This window comes from Diorhabda carinulata, chromosome 4 (assembly GCF_026250575.1).
Source record: "Diorhabda carinulata isolate Delta chromosome 4, icDioCari1.1, whole genome shotgun sequence".
Lineage (NCBI taxonomy): Eukaryota > Metazoa > Arthropoda > Insecta > Coleoptera > Chrysomelidae > Diorhabda > Diorhabda carinulata.
In genome coordinates this window covers 15,546,783-15,571,663 of record NC_079463.1, presented here as the reverse complement: position 1 = coordinate 15,571,663, position 24,881 = coordinate 15,546,783, and the positions used below count along the sequence as shown (strand labels likewise).

Here is a 24,881-nt window from a genome sequence, read left to right as displayed (position 1 = left end):
AAATGTCAAAAAAGAATAAATTCAATTATAAAGATTCAAAAATTCTTGAAACTGAATCTAATACACGAAAAAGAGAATTTTTAGAATTTTAGAATATATATATATATATATATATATATATATATATATATATATATATATATATATATTATCTTTAGTCTGTCTCTAAGTCTTTACGAGCTATATGAAATTAATTCATTATTTAAAAGAGAAAACTCTTCGGAAGAGTGTGATGTCAATCAACCAATTTGTCGATATTAACATCCCCAATGACTCGCAATTGCAAGGAGAGGTTGTAACGACTATTTTCGATGTCGTTACGAGCAGTTTAACAATCCTCGTTAGGGCTTGAGACCCGAACTGAAGACAAATTCAAAGAGTGTCGATGTTTGGTAAATGTAGTTAAAATTTCCCAGCGAACACGCTATATATACAAGACTAGTATGTTATTTAAAGCTTTTGCCAGACTCATGGACACAGCTTATAAAGACTGTTCCCGCATAACAGTGCATTCAGCCATTCAAAACATACGTATATTTATATCAGAATTTTTGATAGTGATGTATTGAAAAATTGTATAAATACGTAATAAAGAAAGAAAATGAATATTCTATTGTACTACTCGTAATGCCAATAAATTAATCTTGACAATTTCATGTCCGAATACTCTTGTTTGTCACATTAATATATTATATTAGTTTTTCCAAATATTTTGAATATAAAAATTTATATAATGAATTATATGATTATAACAAAAAAATTAATAGTATTAATAGTCAATTTAATCCAAATTACAGACTCATATTGTACACCATCAATAAGCCAATCAAATTGGATGCCTTTTGGACAATTTGTTTCCAAAATTGAATAGAAAATCAGACAATATTTTTCCTTTGATAATCAAAACCAGTATGACCGATAGCAATAGCACTACACATTATTTTAGACAATGCAAAAGATAAAACATAATGTTTCAAAGTTGTAAAGATGTTAAATTGTCAAAAACTTGAGAAAGGTATTTCGACTCAATTAATATAATTGTCTTAACAAACACTATTCTAAAATCGATAGATAAAGAAATAAATTTGTTTCTTCTTATCAAGAAAAGACCATAGTTTCATCACCTGTTACAATTGATCAGATTACATTTTTGGCCTCTCTACAAAGCTCTAAAAATGCTCACAACATTCTACTCAACGCTGCTTTTGCACTGCGCTCAGAATTCATGAAAACCATCTTGCACTATATGTCTTATTTATATACTCATGTAAGTTTCTTACAAAACTTGTTTGGAAATGCGGGTATGTGTCGCAATGTCTATAATTAAGTGCCGGTCACGTAGAACACTTCTTCCTCCCGCACATAAGTTATCTTCTTATGATTCTCGTCTTCAGCGAAACAACCCCTAGTCACTGTAAACAGCTTGTATTCTGTTTTCCGATTTGATGTTAAATCCTTCTTTAGTCAAAAATTTCATGACAACCCGAACTCAATTTGAGACATTTTTCAACAACTTGACTGAGTGGTCGTTCGAGCTTTACTCTAATCAAATGGATCGAAGCATCAAGTTGAAACTTTATGTAAAGCTTGTTGAGACTAAAATATTTTTATGAACGAATTTTATTTACTATATGAGGCCTAGTACTAATGGACTGAACTACGTGAATAACATATATGAGGTGATACGTTTCCAACACCTTATATGTATATGAAATTTGAATGCAGATAATGAATGAGTAATTTTAGAAACACTGTACCAAATCTCCTAACTATAACTGAATCATTTCAGTTTGTTAGTAGGCACATAACTGATTTTTTTAAATTTATGTATTTCAGGTAGAAACAATTAGGGTGGTATTAAAAAAGGAATTAGGTCTACCAATTATCGAAATTTCGGATGCCCAAGCTAGATTAGAAGGTGGAGATGTTTTATTTACAGGTAAGAATAAACTTTTTTTTCCTTAGCAAATAGTGAAGTTTGGAATTGCTTTGCAGGGTTTATTCAAATAATACAAAGATTAAAATGGCTTACAAATAAAATATACAGTTTTTATTTGAATAGATTCCATACAATTGTCAAGTTGCATAGAACTTTGGAAACTTTGGTTTTAATTGACCAATTGCTCACATATGAAGGGTCCAGGGAAAAACGGCAGTAGTCCATTTTTATACGAAACTCCGCACGCAGTATTATTTTATGATATTTTGTGGTTATTCTCAGATAATGAAATCGTTAAATGATAAAAACAAAAGATCAGCTAAAACATACGCTATACTTGGGAAGAATGACATGAGTCCGCGCATGTATTTAAAAACGGCATCAGTCCATGTCTACGGTGATAATTCGTATGACGACCCTTGTTCACTGTTAGTTTTTATTGCATTAGCCGTTAGTTTGCATGTTGCATTAAATGCGTACATTTTGGCAATATTATTAGCTAGGCCAGTTTATTTGGTTTAGTTTTACAGTTTTGTACACAATAGATAGTGACTATTCAGTGTCAAGTGAAAATGAAGCTAGTCCATCAAACAGAGAAACGAAGAAACGCAAAAAAACAGGTAGAGGGCGAGATGTAATGAAAATTTTGCGTGCCACTACACACGAACTTGGATTTGACTATTTGTGTAAACGTTTTGGCTGTTTTACTGTTGTTACTGAACCTGAACGCCGTAGAATACTTCGGGAATTTAACGAACTAGGTAACAATAACAAACAACTTACCTTACTGACTAATCAGTTATTTTTTTTGTTCTAGGTAACACTGACAAACAAAACTTTTACCTTGGTGATCTCATCACTGTTCTTCCTGTTATGCATAGGCGTCCTCGGAAAAATGAAGCTGAATCAAGGCTTAATAATGCCTCATTTAGGATCAGTCTCTGACTGATTGAGGATGGAATAACTCGTGATGTTCCAGTATGTATGAAGGCTTTTTTATCTTTACACGGAATCACAGGGCGTCGAGCTAGATACGTAAGGGAGTCGTTGCTTCTAACTTAGGAAGCACCTGTCGATATGCGTGGAAAACAACACACGACCTCACAGACTTTCAGAGGACACAAAACAGAAAGTGTGTCTTAAAAGGCGAAAATCTCATTATTCCTTGTCAAACTACACAAAATGTATTCTGATCGCAACACTGATGATAAAGTTTCCTACGAAACTTTTCGAGGAATTTTTGAAAGCAACTTTAATATATCGTTTGGCTATATGTGTGCAGTACTTGTGATACCTTTAAAGCCGACATCATCACTTACTCTAAAATTGAATTTCATCCCGGATGATAAAACGAGGAACATTGCAAGCAATGATTTGGCGAAAAAAAAATCGTGAAAAAGAAACAAGAAGGAAACCAGAAAACGCCGAGAAAACTTTTATCAGGGTCCCATCCCTGTTAAAATGGCCAAATGGAAGGATTTGTAAGACCTGACATCATTCCTTGAGAGAACAGAAGCCAGGTTGTTTTATCAACAATTACCAATTGGTGAACAAGCTCAAAAACAGAGCGATGACGAATTTGTGGATGACCCACCAACAGATTAGTTTGATGCTGGGGAAAAGTGGCATGAGTCCAGGATAAAACTTTTTTTCTTTTCTGTTACGTCACTAGTTTTGAATTAATGTTTATTTTTTCTCATTTATGTAATAATAAACACATTATTTACACCAATCATATTTTTTGTGACTTTTTTTCCTTATATTTTACCTTCTAACGAGTTAGTAAACCCAAATTTTCGATATTCTCCAAATTCTTCCGGATGGACTGTCGCCGTTTTTTCCCTGTGCCCTTCATATTAATTTTATTAAACATACCTTTAACCTCTGTGTATAACACTTACTAGAATATACAGATATATAACCTTGGGGTTTCATGGACCCCATTATAATTTTCTTTTTTGTTACCATAAGTTTTTAAAAATATTTGGAATCAGTCATCCTACTGCTTGTTCGGTTCAGGCTGAAATCAGTTTTGACTAGTAAAACACTTGCATATAATGTTGGAGATTTATATTTTGATTTAAAAAATTCATCGAGTTTGAAAAACCGATTTAATTTTGAGATTTTTCAAACAGGATAAAAACTAATTATCTTTTTTGAAAGTATGGGAAAAGTGAAAATTTTTGAACATAATTATAAACATGAAAGAATTTAAATGTTTTTTTTAAAACTCTCCCAAAGAGATAAATCTCACTCTCTGAAAATTACCAAATTTCTAATATACCATTAACATAATCACTGACATAATAGGTATAAAATGAGAGTTAATGAAATCTGCAACAACAGTTTTTATTTACACACCCTAGGCTACATTTATTTTACACATATTGTAGTAATTGAATTAAAAAAAATTATATACAGTAAATTTTTCAAATTCATAATAGAAAAATTGCTTTCAGGTGGTTTATACTCGTTTCTATTAAGTACATCCGTATTTCCTACAAAGTATTGAACGATGTTCCTAACACATTGTAGCCTTACAAAATAAACAGTAAAGTTTTATTTTTTTATTCTTTACTTGAGGACAGAAAGAGCAACGCCGTTTCCTTGGAGGCTCGTCGCCATCTGCAGCTGGACTTTTTAAGGAGATTTGCAGTATTTCTCTGATTGCCAATTTGATTCCTCTTTTAATGATTGGAATGTCCAAGCGTTCATATAGCTATAATTTGATTAGATTCTTGAGTAATGTTCCAACATTCCGAGAAAAATCTCACTGGCCAACGTTTTATTATTCTGCTGACGTTGTACCAATGGCATAATTTATCAAATGTGTTGGTATCTCGCCGATTCTCCTAATGTTTCTAGAGAAACATGGTCCATTGTGAATCATCTAAGAAATAAGCCTTCTTCATAGAGCATAATATGTACTTCACCTGATAACCTCAATAATAACTTTGTAAATGTAGCCAAAACTCCTTCTCATGATCCGCTTTCATATCTCTCTGATGTTAATGCTAACTTACACAGTTTCTTCTTTATGCCCGTAGTTTTAGCAGAGCTTCGCAGTACAGTTAATGACATCAAAAATAAATACTCATCTGGAACTGATGGACTTCAAAAATGTTATCGAGTCTGCCAGTTATGTGTAGTTATTTTGCTTTATATAAAAATATCTGTGTGAGCGATAAAAGAACTTTATATTATCATGATTATTCATTTCACTCTCATTCTGTTTGTAACTCTGTAACTGTAAACTTGAATTTTACATTAAATAAATTTTGTTTTTAAAAAGATATTTCTCGTACAAAATATCTTAACTGCACATTAAATCACCTTACCACTTTAATTAACGTTTCATTTAAAAATGGCACTTTTCCCAATTACCTTAAGACTGCTATACTTATACATCTGCATAAAGGAGGAGATGAAAATCAAGCATCGAATTATCGCCAAATCGCATTCCCTCCTACGTTATTTAAGATCATAGAAAGATTGGTCAAAAAGAGGTTGAAATTATTTCTGTTTAAATATAAAATACTTAAAGAAAAGTCGAAACGTCAAAATTTATCTTTCTTTTAAAAAATATAAAAAAAAAACTAATTTTGAAACAGAAGAGACCTAAAATCAAGAACATTTAGATGCATTAATATACTAACTACCTAATTATGCTACATTCTCCCTCCTTAATAATGTATACTCTATCTTAAACAGCCATCACTCCACTACAACAAATTTTTCTGATTTTTCTAAGGCTTTCGATTGTGTTAAACATAATATTTTAATCAACAAATTGCAGTGCTACATTTTCAGGAGAACACCTCTCGCATGGTTTAAGTCATACCTTACCAACAGAAGTCAGTTTGTAAGGGTTGATACAACGATGTCATCTTGCAAGCGAATAGAATGTGGAGTACCCCAAGGCTCAATACTAGGCCCTATTTTGTTTCTTTTGCTTCGCCTATCTAGACATTCGTGATAAAATATATCTATTTGAGACGAAAATAGTTTCTCTTGAAACAACCCCGATCCTACAGCACTTCATAGGACCATATCTAGTGACCTAATCACCCTTAAATCATGGTGCGATTCTATCTTCTTTATCTCAACGTTTCTAAAAACAAAGTTTTATCATATAAAAATACATGGCAGCCTTTTTTATTAAATAGCACCACCATTGATGTATTTGTAATTATATAAATAAAGAATTAAATTTATCCACCTCCTTAACAGTCTATTATGCCCTTATTAAAAATACCACACATTGATAGTAAACATAAGGCATATGAAAAAACCTGCGAAGCGTATAAAAGAGTAGCAGAACAGTTACAAGAAAAAATAAAATATCCTGAAATACATAGAAGAAACAACATAATATAGCAACCAGGAACAAGTATCTTATATTTAAATATACAGGGATTAAGTACACACAAAACAGAGCTAACGTGGATTGCAAATCAAAATAAACCAAATATTATATGTCTTTCAGAAACTCACGTTACTCAAGATTTTACCTCAAATGAAATAGAGATTATAGGATATAACTCGGTAATTAGTTTTTCTACAAGTGCTCATACAGGAGGAACAATAATATACATAAAAAAAGGATATAGGTATAAAGAAATTCTTAATATAAGTGATAATAGAAATGTATGGATAACAGGAATTGAAATTGTCTTGGAAAAACAAAAATATTATCTATATTCTTTATATCACTCACCGAGCACAAGTGATGCAGAGTTCTTAAATAAACTTGATAACTTCATGGAAAACCTGAACCAGGATGCAATTATTATAATTTTGGGTGATTTCAATATAGATCTGGCAAGTAATCACTTTTATAGTATTAAACTTAATGATCTAATCGCAAAGCATGGTATCTACCAGCTGATTGATAAGTATACTCGAGTAACAAGGATATCATCCACAAAAATTGATCTTCTTCTCACAAACCAAAAGAATATTAACTACGAAGTACTAACAACCCCTAAAATTACCGATCATTCAATTATTACAGTAGATCTTAAAAGTAAATATATTAAAAAACGTAAAGAAAAAAGTTATAGAAACTACAAATCTATGGATGTAATGGGATTCCAACTTAAACTTATGGACATGGCATGGCCTCAGTCACAAGACACAAACAAATTAGCTGAATGTTTAATCGATAATCTACTATGTGCACTAAATCAGTTTGCTCCAGAAAGAACAGTGGTATATACGGAAAAATTTGGAGATAAGAAGTGGTGGAATGAAGAGATAAGTAATGAAATTAAACTAAGATATCATCTATATCAAAGAGCCATAGTAACAAAAGCTGATGAGGACTGGAACAATTATAGACAACAAAGAAACAGAGTTGTATCAATGATCAGAAATACGAAAACTAATTATTTCAATGATAAGATTGACTTGTTGAAGGACGACCCCACAGAAATGTGGAAAACAATAAAAAAACTTATAAATTCCAAAACAAATGAGGGACCTAAACCCGAAATAATATTTGATAATAAACGAATCACAGGTAAAGAAATAAGTGAACAATTTAACATATTTTTCCTAGACAGTATTAAAGAAATAGTGAAAAATAATAATCAAAATGAAATTGTAAGTAATATAGAAGTTAAATGCGTAATGGAAAAATTTAAAATTTTAGAAATGGCAGATCTACGAAAAATAGTAAAAAAGATGAAAAATAAAGAAAGTAATACTGATGGTATCACGGTACAAATATTAAAATACGGGTTTGAAGCAATAGGAGACAAATTTCTTAAAATAATTAACAGCAGCATAGAGAAGGGAATTTTTCCAAACTCTTGGAAGAACAGTATGGTCATCCCAGTTGAAAAAGTTAAGGGTACTATTAAATGTGAGGAGTTCAGGCCTATTAATATGGTACCACCATATGAAAAACTCCTTGAAATATGTGTTAATGATCAAATAGTGAAATATATTGAAGATAATAAAATCTTTACTGACTATCAGACAGGTTTTAGGCATAAAAATTCGTGTGAAAGCGCTTTACAAACTGTGATGTTTAATTGGAAAGAGGCATTGGAAGAGGGTCATCTTGTCGGTGTAGTTTTCTTAGATTTTAAGCGTGCCTTTGAGACAATCTCCAGGCAGCTACTATTACACAAAATGGAAAAATATGGGTTTGGATCATCCATTCTCAAGTGGTTTCAAGATTACTTAACTGATCGGACTCAAGTAACTAAGTATAATAATATTTCAACCGCTGCTCAAACCACTTATGGTGTACCACAGGGAACGGTGTTGGGACCCACTCTATTTATTCTATATATAAATGACATTGTTAAGGCTGTAAAAAAGTGTAGAATTCAGTTGTTTGCTGATGACACTATGATATATACTGTGGGTGATAATGTTGATGAAATAATACAAACACTAAATGAGGAATTCAGTAATTTATTTGAATGGTTGAATAACAACTCACTCAGACTTAATATAAATAAAACTAAATTGATGATTCTGAAAAATAAAAATAAGGTATTGACTCTCAATGCAAACAGTGTAGTTAAAATAGACAATGAAATGGTTGAAAGGGTAGTACAGTATAAGTACCTAGGTTGTATAATAGACGAAAATTTATCGTTTTCTGAGCATTATAAATTTATAACAAATAAAATTGCTAAAAAAAGTAATGTATTAGGACGTACGTCACAAAACTTGAGTTGCTTGCTGGTCTAAGTTAACTATTTATAAAACTATCATTGCTCCACATTTTTATTTTTGTTCCACATTGTTATTTTTGATGAATAATACCCAGATAGATATTTTACAGAAAAAACAAAATAAGGCATTACGTATGATTCTGAACTGTGACAAATATACTAGAATAACTGATATGCTAAAAACAACAAATCTTTTAAGTGTAAGGCAAATTATAACTTATAACACTATGATATTTATTTACAAGATGTTGAATGATTTAGTACCTAAACACCTACTCCAAAACTGTAAATTTGTAAGAGATATACATAAATATGATACACGGTCACAAAATAATTTTTATATAAATAGGGTATCTACTAATTTCAGCCAGAATAGCTTATTTTACAAAGGTTTAAAGCAATACAATAAACTGCCTGAAAGCGTCAGGCATTCGGGTAGTCTGTCGCAGTTCAAGAATTTGTGCAAAACATTTATAAGAGAGAATATTGTTATATAAATGGTAGCTATTTTTCTGGAAGTACTGTATTTGATTTATTTATCTTCTTTCTGTGTGAATATGGAATTTTGTATATGTATATGTTCTAGCCAAGTGCTATTACTAAAGATTATTATTATTATTATTATTATTATTCAGTCATATCTCCGAAATGCCCTTCCCTTCTGGAGTACGTGTGGTGCGACGCAATTTGAACAAATCTTCAAACTACAAAAGAGAGCTGTTAGATATTTACTCGGTCCAAACCGTAGGTCTCACACAGACACAAGATTAAAAATTCTGACTCTTCCTTCCTTACTCACCTTTGAATCCGTTTGCCTAATTCGTAAGCACGGTTCTCCAATTTCCGAAACATCATTGCACAGCTATCCATTTAGGAACGCTAAGCACGATCTTTAACTACCTATTCCATGTTCAGAATTAGTTAAGAGCTCAATATTTTACAATGCCAAAAAATGCATAATCACTTGCCAATTGAAATCAAATCGATATCATCTTTTCCCGTATTCCGCAATAATTTGAGAGCATATTTACTGGAATGAGCCTTCTACTCCGTAAACGACTACTAATAATAATATTCAATTCCGGACATGCTGTATACTGCTTTAATTATTGCTATCGATTTATATACCAATTATTACCTTTCCCTATTACCAATAATTTTATTATTCATTGTCGTTTTATTTAATTATATTTATGTTTGTTTTTTAGTTTTTTCAAGCTTTTGTCTACAAATTGTAACAATTTTTTGACAATAAAGCATTTCTCTCTGTCTCTCTTTATAAAAGAGGTCGATTTTGGTTTCTTGATTTCCTTATCCAAGTTTGCATTTTGATGCATTGTCAAGAACTATACAATATTTTTTCTGTTTAGCGCTAAACAAAACTAATATTATGTTATGATTGAAAACGAATAACGATTCTCCCGCAGGTTTTGAATTCAAAAATTTCGCAGATATCTCTGTCTTGTTTTATCCTCTTTTGCCTAGTGGCTTTATAATCGAAGCTCAACGAAGTACTCAAAAAGCGAAACCGTTGCAAAGACATAGTAACTAAGTCAATAGAAAATCCTATATCAGGTGACCAAAACTCTTCCAAATTTAGTTTTGAATCGTTGTGCACACCAGCAAAGCCCTATGTAAGCAATAATTTTTTTTTATATGTATTTCGATGTTACGACTGTCTTACAATGTTAAGCACCTACCTGTCGATCGGTGCGCCATTGCGTTGATAAATACAATAACACTCACATGTAAACAAAAACAACATAAAATACACAAGAGAAGATAACACAGGACAGTGGCAGACTGCCTAATAGCGGCAATAGTGCAAAAACATCACACAAGAGTGACAACTGAGTTTAGATATGAATGAAAACTGTTGGGCTCTGTTGAATTCCAGGGTTATACACAAAGGTTAAATATAGGTTATATTTTGCACGTACTCTAGACCTATTTTAATATTTCTGAACACAGAAATATTGATTTTTCATAATTAATATATAATTTAACATAATATTCCTCCAAATTGTATTATCAAGCTCTTAATTAGTTTTTTGACTTAGAAAACACATCAATTTTATGACGTTTTTTCACTTTTAGCAATAACACAAAAACTTTTGTGGTTGGGTGCCATTTTACAATACAGAGATATCAGTAAATAAATTTATTTATAAATAAATCCTTGGAACTTAAAGTACGACTGTCAATAATTGGTAGAATGAAATTGTCTAAATATGTCATTATACTATACAGTAATGAGTTTTTTATAATTTTACTGCTAAAAGAATGAGAAAAACAATATCAGCGCATTTTATTTAAGCTGCTTTTCAACGGTTGGGTAACTTTATACACTGCCTTTTACTTACTTAATTTATTTAAACACTTACATTAGATTTGACCAACTTATATAATAACTAACTTATCATTACTTTCATAATTAAATATTCACTATTTTATAACTACTTTTCTAATTTATTTAAATTCACTGATTACATTTCTATTTTTTTCCGTTCACTATGACTTTAATATAAATTAACTTTCGTGGCTAACAAGCTGGAATTTATATCCGAAAGGACATTTCTAGAATTCCTAAAAATTAATTTTTAGAAATTATATATATATATATATATATATATATATATATATATATATATATATATATATATATTAATGCATCTAAATTTTTTTGATTTTAGGTCTCTCCTGTTTCAAAATTATTTTTTTTTTGATAGTTTTTAAAGGAACGATAAATTTTGAAGTTTCGACTTTTCTTCAAGTCTTTATCAAAATATTTTGATAAAGATTTAGAGAAAAAGTCTTTTTTATCATTTATAGATTTGTCGTTCTTATGAATGTAAACCATTTCTAAAAATTCTCTTTCTTTTTTGTGTACATATTAGATTCCGTTTCAAGAATTTTTGAATCTTTGTGAATTCATGTTTTTTTGGTATTTCATGGTTCGTTAATGCAGTTTTTTATCGTATTGATGACCTTTTAGTCTATTTTCTAAATACTGAGATGTCTGCCCTATGACTGACAGCGTCACCATTAGTAGAAGGAACTTGATATATAATATTACTTCTTTTGATTTTTGGTGTTTCAGATTTTAATTTAGTAAAATATTTGGATAATGTATTATGTCATTTATGACTTATAGTAATATCATATTTATTGAAGTAATTATTTCAATGCAGTACAATGAGTAAAAAAATATAGTTAATAGTAATAGGAAATAATTAGTATTTAAGTCCTATATAAGTCAATAACAAAAATTACCAGTATGCAGCATGCAGAAGTCGTTCACAGAGTAGAAGGCACTTTCCAGTGTCAAATTAATGAGGAATATCATATCGATTTGATTTCAATTGGCAAGTGATTGTGCATTTTTTTTGTATTTTAAAATATTGAGCTTTTAACTAATTTTGAACGTGGAGTAGGTAGCTAAAGGTCGTGCTGAGCGTTCCTGAGTGGGTAGCCGTGCAATGATCTTTCTGAAATTGGAGAAGCGTGCTTACGAATTAGGCAAACGGATTCAAAGATGAATAAGGAAGGAAGTGTCAGAATTTTTAATCTTGTGCCTGTGTGAGCCCTGCTGTTTAGACCGAGTAAATATCTAACAATTCTCTTTTGTATTTTGAAGATTCACTCAAATTGAGACGCACCACACCACGGATGTCTAGATAGGCGATGTCGTTTAAAAACAGAAACAACTAAATAGAGCCTAGTACTGAGCTTTGGAACACTCCACATTCTATTGATTTGCAACAAGACACTTCAAGTTAAAAAAGTAGTTTTTGGCAGCTCATTTTAACAGATTAATATTGATATGGTTACAATTTTGTTTGTTAATGACAGTCTTTATGATAAATATTCTCTTTAATTTGTGAAATAAACATAAAAATACCAGTTATAGTTTACCACAGATTTTGAAATTTGGTATACGTATCTAAATGTTGAATCTAAACAATTTATTATTATTATACAAAAGACTTATGTACTTAGCTTAGAGCTGGTATCATTTACCTATGCAGGATACCACGCAAGTATTCAATATAGCGTTCTTTATGTCGGCGAAGGTGTGTTTTGGTGATGCTATCTTACAGGGACTTAGATATGGCGCCGATTGATGACATAAGAATTGCTTGCTGGGAAACATCTGTCAATCTCAGTTGTGGCGTATTAGGCCAATTTCTCGTTGTGTTTATGTTTGATATGGCTACGCTTAATTGATTCTTCTATGAACCACCACGATGTCCGGTCTGTTATTCGTCATCTGTTTATCGGAGAGAATGATTTTAGTTAGGTAGGTTTTAGGGTTGGTAACTCAATCTTGAATAGTCATCTAAAAAGAGTTAGTTAGCCATATGTTTGAAGCTTCTTTATCAATGAGTGGCTGGTTGAGGTCGTGATGATGTTTACCGCGTAATATCTTTTGGAACCATTGTTCCAGCTTTTCAGTTTCAGTGAGGAATTCTTATCCGCTTTAGATATAATATGATATTGGGCCGATGTTTCTGATTTCCTCTAAAAGATTTAACATAGTCCAATTATCTGTCGAGAGTGTAGTTTGAAAAGGTCAATTCGCCCTATTTTAAGGGCAAGTTGTTCGATTAGTGGACGACTTATTATTATTATATCTTTTAGCTCTATGTTCATCTATTTCAGGATTTAAAAAAAGTACGTTAAAACAGGCGTGTCGTAGATGTTGATTATTTCATGAGTGTTCTTTTTTTGTCTATTGATCCTGTATTCTAGTTTTATAATTATTATGTTAATATATTTTCTAGTCTATAACTTGATCTTAAAACTATTTGAAATTTTCACAGGTAGAGAATTTTTTGTTGGAATTTCGCAAGCTACGAATGAAGCTGGAGCAAGAGCAGTGGCAAGCGCTTTTCCAGAATATCCTTGTACACCTATTAAGGTATGTTGGCGAAACATTTTTGACGCTCTTTGTAACTTTGACGGCTTTTCAAGTATTTCAAAGTTATATAATATTTTCATAACAATTAAGTTTTTCAACAAATGAACAGAAACACATATGCTGTGACATAATATTCATCAGGCTCTGCTTAAATGTATATAATGTAGAACCGGGATTGTATAATCAATTTACTTGTGTGAGTAATTTCGTTATCTGGCTGTAGCTTTAGTTCAGTATAGGTTGGTCTTATTTCTCCTAATAAATTACTGAACCTTTAAAATCGATGCTTTACTTAAGTTGACAACAAATCAAAGGAAATTTTATAAAATAAATGCTAACTAAATGTTACGGTATCTCTAAGAAACAAACTTGGCAATTGAGATATGGGATGGGAGAGCGAAGATAAATGGCACAGAGATCGATTAAATGTACAATCTTCACCATCTCCTCAACGATTCGGATTAAAGGGTTTAGTGAAGGAGACATAAAACCTTGAATGAAGGTCGTCAGACATATAACCAGACTAAGACTAACTGTATGAACACTTCAATGGAGGCCGCAAGGAACGAAGAACCATCCTAGCTCGACCCGTTCGACGTTAGTTCAATGGGATAGCTAAATCTGTATAGTCGTTTGGCATATGAGCCAAGTAGGAACGAGTGCAGAACCACTACCTGAAAGAGGAAGGTGCCAATTTTGCGATAGTAAAAGAAATAGAAAAACCCGCTTTCATTGTGTAAAATGTAAAAAATTCATGTGCCACGAACATGTTACCATCGTATGTGAAACATGTTTCGAGAAGTTTTCGAAATGAAAATGTAAAATTAGTTGCTGTGTTTTTTCGATCATATATTTTGCACATTGTGATTCAGTTTACATTTATTTAGAATAAGTTATCAGTTTATTCTTTACCTCTTCTATCTGTATCTGTGTTTTATTTAATAAAGAATAAACATATTTTAGTATAATATTATTTTGTTTTAATACCTCTATATAAATTAAATAGAAAAAGCTATTATATTATTCGTTGAAACAAAACGGTCTATGAGACCGAAACGGGTAACCGTTCCCAGATTTTCAAGCGGGTACTGGAGGGCTAGATTCGTGATTCATTAATCACGTTAACTGATCCATACAATATGTTTATATTCAGCAGGTGTAGTTTTTCAAGGCTGTCCTGAATGTTTGCTATTACCAAAGCTATTTTTTCGCTATGTAGTCCACGGTACGTCGAGGTATTCTTAATTCGGTGGTAATGATTATAAAGACTTACAATTATTGCATTAGCTTGAACTGATAGCTCCTTTCTTTTACCCATATTAAAATAAATCTGAATTTGCGAGAACGAAAATAATTCGTATATGAACTTCACAAAAAATGTCTTGGTCTAAATAGTATAAATCACAGCACGTTCTTGTGTATCACAGGGCTAACTACAATCGTAAATACCGAAAAAATAATTCACAGTTAAAGTTAAACGAATAATCCGGAACCCGCAAATTTCAACTTGGCGCTGACTGACAACATATAAACATGCGCGAATTATATAACTTAATTCACAACTTTGAAAAACAATTTATTCTGTCATAGAAATGTTGAGGTCGCTCGTTATTTTCTTGTCTCTTCATAACAAGATCACGATTAAAGCAGGCGTTGTATCTTTGATCTGCAAAATGTCTAGAAAGTGTTTCATTAAGTGATGTCCAAGAAGTGACGTTTTGAATATTTACCACCAGTTTAGCATTGCCACGAAATTAAGAAATTAAGGAATTAATCAAATGTAAATGAAAATCATTTGGTTGTTCTCTATTATAAAAATTATCAATAAGTGATTCGCAATCGGATAAATACTTATTGAGTTCATTAGGCTACCGTCAAACCCTGGTACACAGTTTAAATACATACTCTGGTTTAAAATCTGCCATGTTATATTTGAATTTAATATTTCTGTTTTTTAATCTTTTATTCATTCTAGAACAGCTTTTTTTCTCTGGTCTAGAAAGATCGATTAAGTTATCAAAGTCAAAACCACTGAATGAGTCAGTAGACATAATGATAAAATTGTTTACAAAAATATTTTGAATTTGAGCATATTCTCATCTAAAATATAAGGATGAACGGTGCCTTCTCTTGGGTATGTACTCCTTGCAATGCTGAGCAATGTTATTCTGAACTTTCGACGCTAGACGTTGAAAAATTCATAGTAGTCTTCTATGGATTAGATAGATTCTCGATTTCTTGGGAACTTCTCCACTGCGAACGCCTCCACGCACGAATCGCGATACCGGGTTGGATTAATTGTAAATCGATCCAATTAATCGTTGAAACGAAATTGTTACGTTCGATACGCGACAATTATGGAAATTCAATCTGGCTGCGCCAGTTAAATAACTTAATTCACAACTTTGAAAATCTATTTATTAACATAAAATATAAATAAATGGTCTCAATAATCTGACTACTGTTATCGTTGAATGTTAAGATTATATATGACAATCTATGCAAGTTTATTCTCTCTTAAATACTAATTCTATTGTATACAAAATCTATAATTAATTATATTTATGGTCGTCACGTCACATTAATAAAATAAGTAATTTGATAAGTTAATAGAACTTCAAGTGTTTAAGGGACATATCGAACCTCTTATGAAGACATTGAGGACGGTCAGTCTACAATAAATCTTCTAATACAATACGAATACAATAGTAAGTAGGTAGATTTATGATTCTTCACAGTCACATTAATATAAGACAAAAATTAGGTAATCCTAGACAGAGATGGGGAAACTACGGCCCTTGGGCCATCTCCGCTCCGCAAAGCGTTGAAATCCGGCCCGCGATTAACAAACAAAAATTAAGTACAATTTTCTTTTTATCAGAAACTACATTCTCATGAATTGGCAGGAAAGGCAGTACACGACGGGCATAAAACCCGACTGTCGTCGAACGACTACCCATTTGAGGCAACTATTTTTGAACACCAGCAAATTGGAATTTTATAAGACCTTATCCAGTACACTATACCCAAATGTAGTTTCCCACGCCCAGAAAATAAAATAATGGCTATGTTTTGTACAAGCTATTTGTGCGTACAAACGTTTTTAATAATTAAAAAAATGTCTTCGTAATAGGCTTTCAGATGACCTCCTTTTTTCATTGTTAAAAATTTCAGTATCACAAATGGAGTCAGCTTATGTTAAAGTCATGCAGAAACAAAAACAGTTTCATATGTCACATGTTCCCACAAAGACCAGACCCAGAATTAGTATTTCAGAAAATTATGGCAAAATTGGCACGCGAAAGAAAAAAGTTTCCCGATCCCTGTCCTAGACCATATGTATATGAAAGCTTGGGTGCATGATTTTAATTCGGATGGATCTAGAGGAGAGATTTTTATTTACGCAATCACAATGATAAATTTCAGGAATGTTCGAATCAATAAAGAAACTACTTATGGAAATATGAAGGAGGAATCAAGCTCTGGAACTCATTTTGTAAATATGTGTTAAAATGTTTCTGTTTGGCTCTCCTCCGACGGTCGGGAGCAATCGGATCGAGAAAAATACAAATCTAATGTAGCTGTAGTCTAAGGTACAAGAGGAATTACTTTTTCATTATGCAGTAAAACTGCCTTTTCGAAACATCAATGAATAAACATCAATAAGAGGATTTTGTTTCGATTTTCAAATCATCCATCGCCTCATTTATATCATTACAATACACCAAATCTACATCGTGAGAATAGTATGGCCTGAAGAGTTATTTAGGTTTTCTTGTGTTATTAAGTGTGGTTTGTTTGAAATTTCTTCAAAATCAAATTAATCGTTTTCATGATAGTAGCGTAGCTACTGTGGGCAAGGAAGAAGGTACACCGGTTTTGATGAAGTCATGGAGCCACGGCGGAGAGGTTGCAAACGAGTACTAATTGGAAAAGCATGAGTTTCGTTGAAGAAGGAAATGTGATAAATGTCATGATACCATCAAAATGGAATCCAGGGCTGCATCCTGCGTACCAGTAACGTCTATAGTCTCATATCTCTCCAGATTATTGAATAACTGTAGACTTGTATAGACACAAAACAAGTTACAGGGAAAAGTAAAATAACCTAACCAATCCAACAACCTACTTAACCTCGTTACAGTTCTTCTTAAAATGCAATCCAGAACCATAGCCTGCGCAACACTAATATGGGTACTATACGACAAATAACATATTTAACGCTATGGTGACAAGGGGGCTTACTAATTTTTTATTGTAATCCTACGTTCTGTTGTCTTTTTAATAACGACTCTTTCTGACCTCGATAGTACATTTTTAAATCGTATACACATTATTTGAATAAAATTTTCAAAATACGAAGCTATTTGATGTTCTTATACCAAGTTGATATTCCAAATCATTGTAATCCAAATTTAAATGTGATTTTATTAATGTTAGCAATATCTCAATATCTCTTCTTTGCCTGTGAGAATGAATTACTATGTACAGCTCCAATAAACCTAGAATCATTTTAAATTGTTATTAGTTAATCAAACCTGTATAATTTATAGTTTTCTTCTCCTTTCCTAAAGCTTCGCTAGAAAGGGTATATTTTAATAATGTACTGATACGAGCTAACTTAGTAAAAGCATCGCATATTTATTCTGATTATAAATGTGACTGCGCTAGTTGAGTGGAAATTCTTTTGGAACATTTTATGTACCTATACTTCCGTACAAGTCCAGAAAGTACTGTTTTTTTCCGGACGAGTAGATAAGGTTCTAGAGTGAACCGGAAGTTTATTTATATTATTATTTGTAGGAAATCATAATCCTTATAAAGGGCTCTTCACGGGAAATGGATGTTTTTCAAATGGACAACACTCCAGTATTTTATAATTTAAAAATAGTTTCTCAGAACATGCAATTTGACTAACCTATGTACGAAAAATAATATCATTAAAATGGTGTCCATTATCACGCTGACAAATGTGGAGACGCTCACTGAAGTTTGCTTTCCCACTCCCTCCAATAGTTGACGATCGATCTGAGCAACGTTCTGCTCTATAGCTTGTCGCAGTTCGCCCAACGTACGAGACTTTAGAAATCCCCACAAGAAAATCACACATCGAAAGGTCTGGAGAACGAGGTTGCCAATGCAGATCACCGAATCTAGATATAACGCGATTAAGGAACATTAGGAACCTCCACAAAAAAAATCACACATTGAAAGGTCTGGAGAACGAGGGGGCCAATGCAGATCACCGAATCTAGAGTTAACGCGATTAGGGAACATTTGTCTAACTGAAGCCATCGACACTCGGGCAGTATGGGCCGTAGCTCCATCCTGTTGAAAATAAACATCTGGCAGATTGATCCGTCGTCGTCTCAGTTCAGTTTTCAAGAAGTTGTTCCCACGATACCAAATTTCCCGACGCCGCACCACACCGTAACTTTGGGGCTGTGTAATGATAATTCATGTAAAGTGCGTGGATTTTCATATGCTCATTATCGGAAGTTTTGACGATTCATAACACCATTGAAATGAAAATGAGCCTCGTCGCTCATTATCAAAATCGCATTAGGCTCATGCATGCTGACAAACTGAACATCTTGGACTAGTTAAAATAGCCTGTCTTACACGTTCCATGTTCTCCGGAGTTCGAACTGTGCGACGTGGTCCCGGTGGCTGCCTTTTAATTAAACTAAGAGGCGTTGAACTTCCGTGACTGATTCGCCACTCCAAACAAAACTGTCATACACGAAAACGCGATGCTCTGCGTTCCACAGAGACATGATGGCAACTGAACAATGAACAAGCATAAATTACAAGGTCAGACGAGTGATGTGCTGGCCTCGGCTCCCCTCTCTCTCCATACACTGATGCAATGATTGTGTTTTAATACCTTCTGCAAGTATTTTCAATAAATAATTACAATTTATGATGATGTTCCTCATGAGCCGGACCTGGTCTTCAGATAGTAATGTAGAATTATTTATTCTGTCAAACACACTATGGACATACGTAATCATTCATTAAAAATTCATAATGTTAGAATGTATAATTTGGAAAATATACTTAAGTATAAGTTCTGATTTCGCAACTTTAAACGCCTATAACTCAGAGAGAGAAATTTTTTTGTGTAAGCATTATTTTCACGTCATCTACTCAGTTCTGAATTGTTTGCATCAAGTATATATTAAATGAGTTATCTTGATATATCTCTTCTCTCACAAATATAAATTAAAAATTTCTAGTACTATCAATTTGGGGTTGGATAAGGATTTTTTTAAAGAGAGGAAGGTTCCTTCCAGTTTGGGGCAATATTGTGTAATTTTTGATTGTTTTTTAATGGGGCGCGGGCGGGTACAAGAGCGGCTGCATTATTCCTTATCGTCGGCCATTTGGCTGGTGAAGTTACAGGAAAATCACAGAACACCGATGATTATTGATTGGAATGTCGAAATTATGTTATTTAACGGATTTAAACTATATTATCATTGCACGCGAAAGAGATTTGTTTTCAAGTGACAGCTACTTGGATAGGCCTATAAATTAGCTAAAAGGTAAGATGTTGTTTAATAGAAAACATCGATAGGGCTCTGATACTAACGAAGACTTACATACAATTGAATATTTTATAGAACAACAAAGTTGGCACAAGAAAATAGTAGACGATATGCATTAATACCAAATTTCTAAAATGATTTCAACATAATAAGAATAACACTTGAGTTAATTTAACCATCAGTATTTTTGCTCGTAGAATAACTGATCTCCTCAGCTATATATATAAATATTCTAACCATTCAACGGTATACAGGAAAGCAGAAGAGTTATTTGTATTACATTTCTTATTTTATTTATATTAAACAATGTTTGTTTTGTTAAAGGTTCCAGAGTCAAAACACCTTAAATCATTTATAACTATGGGAGGACCAGATCTATTATGCGTAGGTAGCGGAAAGGAAGCACAGGAAGTTTTAAAACGAATGGAAAGAGAAGCAACTTTCAGTTATGGCATTATAATTTTACCAGAAGATGAAGCAGCTAACGTATTGTATATAAATAACACGTTGGTTCATCGTAGTGTTGAAGAAATACCTTTGTCAGTTAAGGTAACAATAATAATGACATAATAACTTATGAATCACATAATACGCTCGCTCTTATTCCTGCTAAGTAAAACCTACTGTCTGTCTTAACGCAATACTACACAAATTATTTTTTTATCAAAAATGAATTCAAGAAGAAATGTGATAAGATGATAGAATTTAAAGAAAGTACTTATTGAAAAAATTGAAAATTGAAAAAATATCCAGAAAAAATCTAATTTTGTAACATGTTATTCAGAAATTTTTAAAAATCAAAATATACATATCTAATCACTTTAAAAATTTTGGTACTCACTTTTTATTGAATATATTACAAAATTTATAATAAAATTCAAAAGCATGACTTACAATGCCCTTCTCTTCCCTAAATTAGATAATAAATTGCAACCGATTAAATGTAAACTGTTAGCACAAATCTTGAGAAAAACGGAAATTGTTCGAGGAAGTACATAAACAGTTTCTGTCAAGACATACACTTCAACTGTTTTGATCTAATCGAGTTCGAGTCCGTATTTCTGCATTATTTTTTGTGAAATGTGCAAAAGCAACTAGAACTGGCTTCGGGCATAGTACGTTGAGTTGGACGATGAAAGTGGTATATATTAATTCTTAGAGATCTTTGCATCTTTTTTTCAATCATTATTCAGCAAATTCTTCAATATTTGTAGAGAAAATTGACGACTCAAATAATAGCCAGAATATTGACATAGCAGGGAAACTCATGGTTCGTACCAACCTAGAGTATCTAGATGAGGGATCACCACAACCTTAACGACTGAAAGTCAAGTTAGAGTCCCTGTCAACATTGGATAATCTTCTAAAGTCCTTATCATTAAACGACATAATGTATATGATTATTCAGTTTTTTGGAAAAAATACGTAAAGAACAATAACAACCAAGACTTCCATCTATGGCGAGAGGAATTACTGAACTTTCTGGGAATCAGACTTTTCTCAGGAGACCATACATTACCGCAGATTGATATGTATTAATCTTCAGATGAGAATAAAACTGTGGATATTGTTAGAAAATGTATGAGCCGGAAGAAGTTCGGATCAATTATCATTACCAATCTACATTCACAGACAAATTCACAAAAAATCGTCCCTTTCTTGACTCACTCAATCAAACATTGTTATAGTTTTTTCATTTGACTTGTCTATTGATAAGCAAATGGTTTTTTATTTTGGGCAACATTCTTGCAAGATGTATATCAAAGGAAAGCCACTCCGTTTTGGATTCAAGATTTGTTCTACGAGTGGATACGTTTACTAGCTCATTTCTTTCGCGGTAACTGCAAAAAGACAAGTGATCTTAGACGTGGCACAAGTGTAGTTCTTGAACTTTTGCCAAGTGAGAAAAATGTTTGGGATCATAATATGTTCTTTAATAACTAACTATCAAGATTTATAGAGTTTGCTGACAGTGATTGGTTGAAGATGAATTTTAAGAACAATCGCACTAAATAAAATGGATATAAACGAGGTTTAAATTGTCTTTTGAAATCGTAAAGATTCTTCGTCACAGAGACGATTCGCAAAAACCGATCAAGTAACTGTCCGTTGATACAAAGTGAATTGCTGTCGAAACAGAAGAGATATAATATAAATCTAAAAAAAGTGTTAATTAGTTAGTGTTAGTTCCTGTGTGTTGGATAAGAAGTGGTGCTGGTCACTATTTTTAAATGTAATCGACAGTACTCTTATAAATTCTGGAAAAAAGAAAACAATACTGTAAATGATAGCAAAATGCTACAATTAAATTTCACATCATTTATCGCAGTCCATCTTTTGAAAACGAATAATATTGTCCCAACGATACTTCCATCAGATTCCAACGAAGTGAGGATTGATCAAAATAGTCATGTATCATTAAAACTGATTCGCGTAGAAGATGGTAGAAAATTTTTTGTGTGTAAAAGTCCAAAAATTTATTTTTATAAAATCATAGTTTATTTATACGCCAACTGTTTTCGGCTAGTATATAGACTTCTGGAGATATTTCTTCATTACTTCGAAGCCTTTCTGTAGTATGTCAACTTTGCCAGGTGATATGTAGGGCCTAGAGCTCTCAATCGCCCATTTGATATGTTTATTGAACAGATTTTACGTGACAGAATTTTGCTTTTCCTATTAGGAAGTATGAAGATGCCTTCTTCCAGTAAGTGCTTCTGGTTTTCACCATTTTTTGTGACTTCTCAGCCGGGAAAGCCTTGTCTTTGTCAAGAATATTAATGTTTTTGGAGTTTAAATATTCAAAAAGATACTCACCCTTCGCATTGTTGGCGTTGGCATTAGCGCCTATATAAAAGAGTTAGATTCACGTCACCAGGAGAGACTATCAGTATATGTCTTGCTCCACCCTTCGTTGACACCTCCTCAATTGGATTGTGAACTCTGGAACAGGTACAATTATAAGATTAGTTCGGAGCCGCAAAGCTGCTCTTTGTATGTTTTAAGCTGGTTGTCAAAAATCAAACTACATGATTTGATGCTGATGCCTTGAATGGCCATGTATGAGTCCTATACTTACTTCTTGTCCAAATATTTGAGGGATTAACTGGGACCAAACCAAGTTCATTCATTTAATTTTATAGCCTCTCTAACTTATAACAAAAGAAGTCTTAATAAAATGTATAACAGAAATTTGTATGTTGTAGGTATTCAGTGAAAAAATCGACTATCCCAGGAGGCCCATTAAAATTTCCCAGCTAGCGTCGAAGTCAAACGGATTAACTTCAAGTTGTATATTAGTACGAAGAACACGCCATCTGAGAAATCTTTAAATACAAAATATTCTTGCTTGTAGTCTGATTAAACATCTATATAATTTTTGTTACTTCGAAACTATTGAAAAATATGTTTCTTAATGATAATTGGAAGAAAAATAATTACAGTCCAAATTCTGCCATTTCTATAGCTATAAAGATTTATTGAGTTAGCTGACAGTAATTTGTTAAAGATGAATTTTAAGAACAAGCACACTAAATAAAATGGATATAAACGCGGATTAAATTGCTGTTTCTTCATATTAATTAGAGATAGTCACATAAAAAAATGCTTTTGTTGATTTCCAAAACATTTGGGTTTGCGAATTTAATATACAGAACAAAACGTTTAATACTGTCAAGACAAATTAGTTTGACGTGAAATTTGTGTATGGCACATGTATATGAACATGCCAAAACGTTTTACCAAATAACACTGGTCTGCAAAAAAATATTTGTGCTCCTCATTATTGTAAAAGAATATTATAGATTTGATACCTCGCCATGAAAATTTCGCGTTAATATACATGTCGCATCATTACCAAATACCAATATATCATCCTCTTTAGTGAAGTAACTCTCGAGTATTTCATCTGAAATACTCGAGCGCGTTAGATTAAGATAAGGGGTTGATTACGATTTCCTAAATCGTCAGAATAAGAAATGGGAGTGGGGTTTATTTAATCGGCCAAAATTATAGCCAAACACCATCTTTGGTGTACGACCAAAAAGTTCTCAAACTAACTGTATTTTAATCGATTCCAAGTGTATGCTATACTTGATACATCGATCGCTAGGTGACAACGCTTATTAGATTCCGTAATATTTAAGCGCGCAATAGTTCACTGCACACAAATTCTCCTGTCTTCCTTATTACTGGTTCGCGGTACCGGTTTTTATGAAAATTGAAATTTGTGCTCATTTTTTTGTGAATCCCTCTGTCAAACTCAAAAAAAATAAACGTTTTAATGGTTTTAAGGTGTCATCCAAATCACGGGCATTGAAAATGACATGGTTTTAAGACTTAAAGTTCTTGAACAACTGAACTGAACATATTTTTGTCTATTATCGTTTGGAATCCAAAAATAACTCTTATAAGCGATTTCAATCCAATAAATCGATGTGTTCCTTTGAGATTTTATAGTGAATTCACCACAAAAATAGCAAAAACGTCAGGAGAGTTTTTGTAGATCCCTGGCATTTTGTATATGAAACAAAATTAAGTTTTCTATATATTATTATTATTATATATATTTTATTTTGACGTTTCACCTACACTTCCGTTATATTTATCAATATAATACAAAACTAACCTAAATATTAGGTTCAAATCAGCTACAATCATTTTACACTTTAAGCCGTAACTGGTGTTATGGCAAACCACAAATATAGATGGCGCTTGTTGTCTCAAAAATCGTATCTGGATAATTTTGTTCATTAAAACTATTGAGGATAGAGAGAAAG

At 32.3% G+C, this 24,881-nt stretch overlaps 1 protein-coding gene across 1 annotated transcript in view; it reads left to right on the top strand.

Annotated features, from left to right (window-relative positions):
* Positions 1-23,664, top strand: part of LOC130893258 (N(G),N(G)-dimethylarginine dimethylaminohydrolase 1) — a 30,276-nt gene extending 6,612 nt beyond the window's left edge. The window contains exons 2-5 of the mRNA XM_057799205.1: positions 1,837-1,939; positions 13,455-13,552; positions 20,428-20,652; positions 23,310-23,664. Of these exons, the coding sequence (XP_057655188.1) occupies positions 1,837-1,939; positions 13,455-13,552; positions 20,428-20,652; positions 23,310-23,435 (552 nt within the window). The 3' untranslated portion in view covers positions 23,436-23,664. The remainder of the gene's footprint in view (positions 1-1,836; positions 1,940-13,454; positions 13,553-20,427; positions 20,653-23,309) is intronic.
* The last annotated feature ends 1,217 nt before the right edge of the window (positions 23,665-24,881 follow it).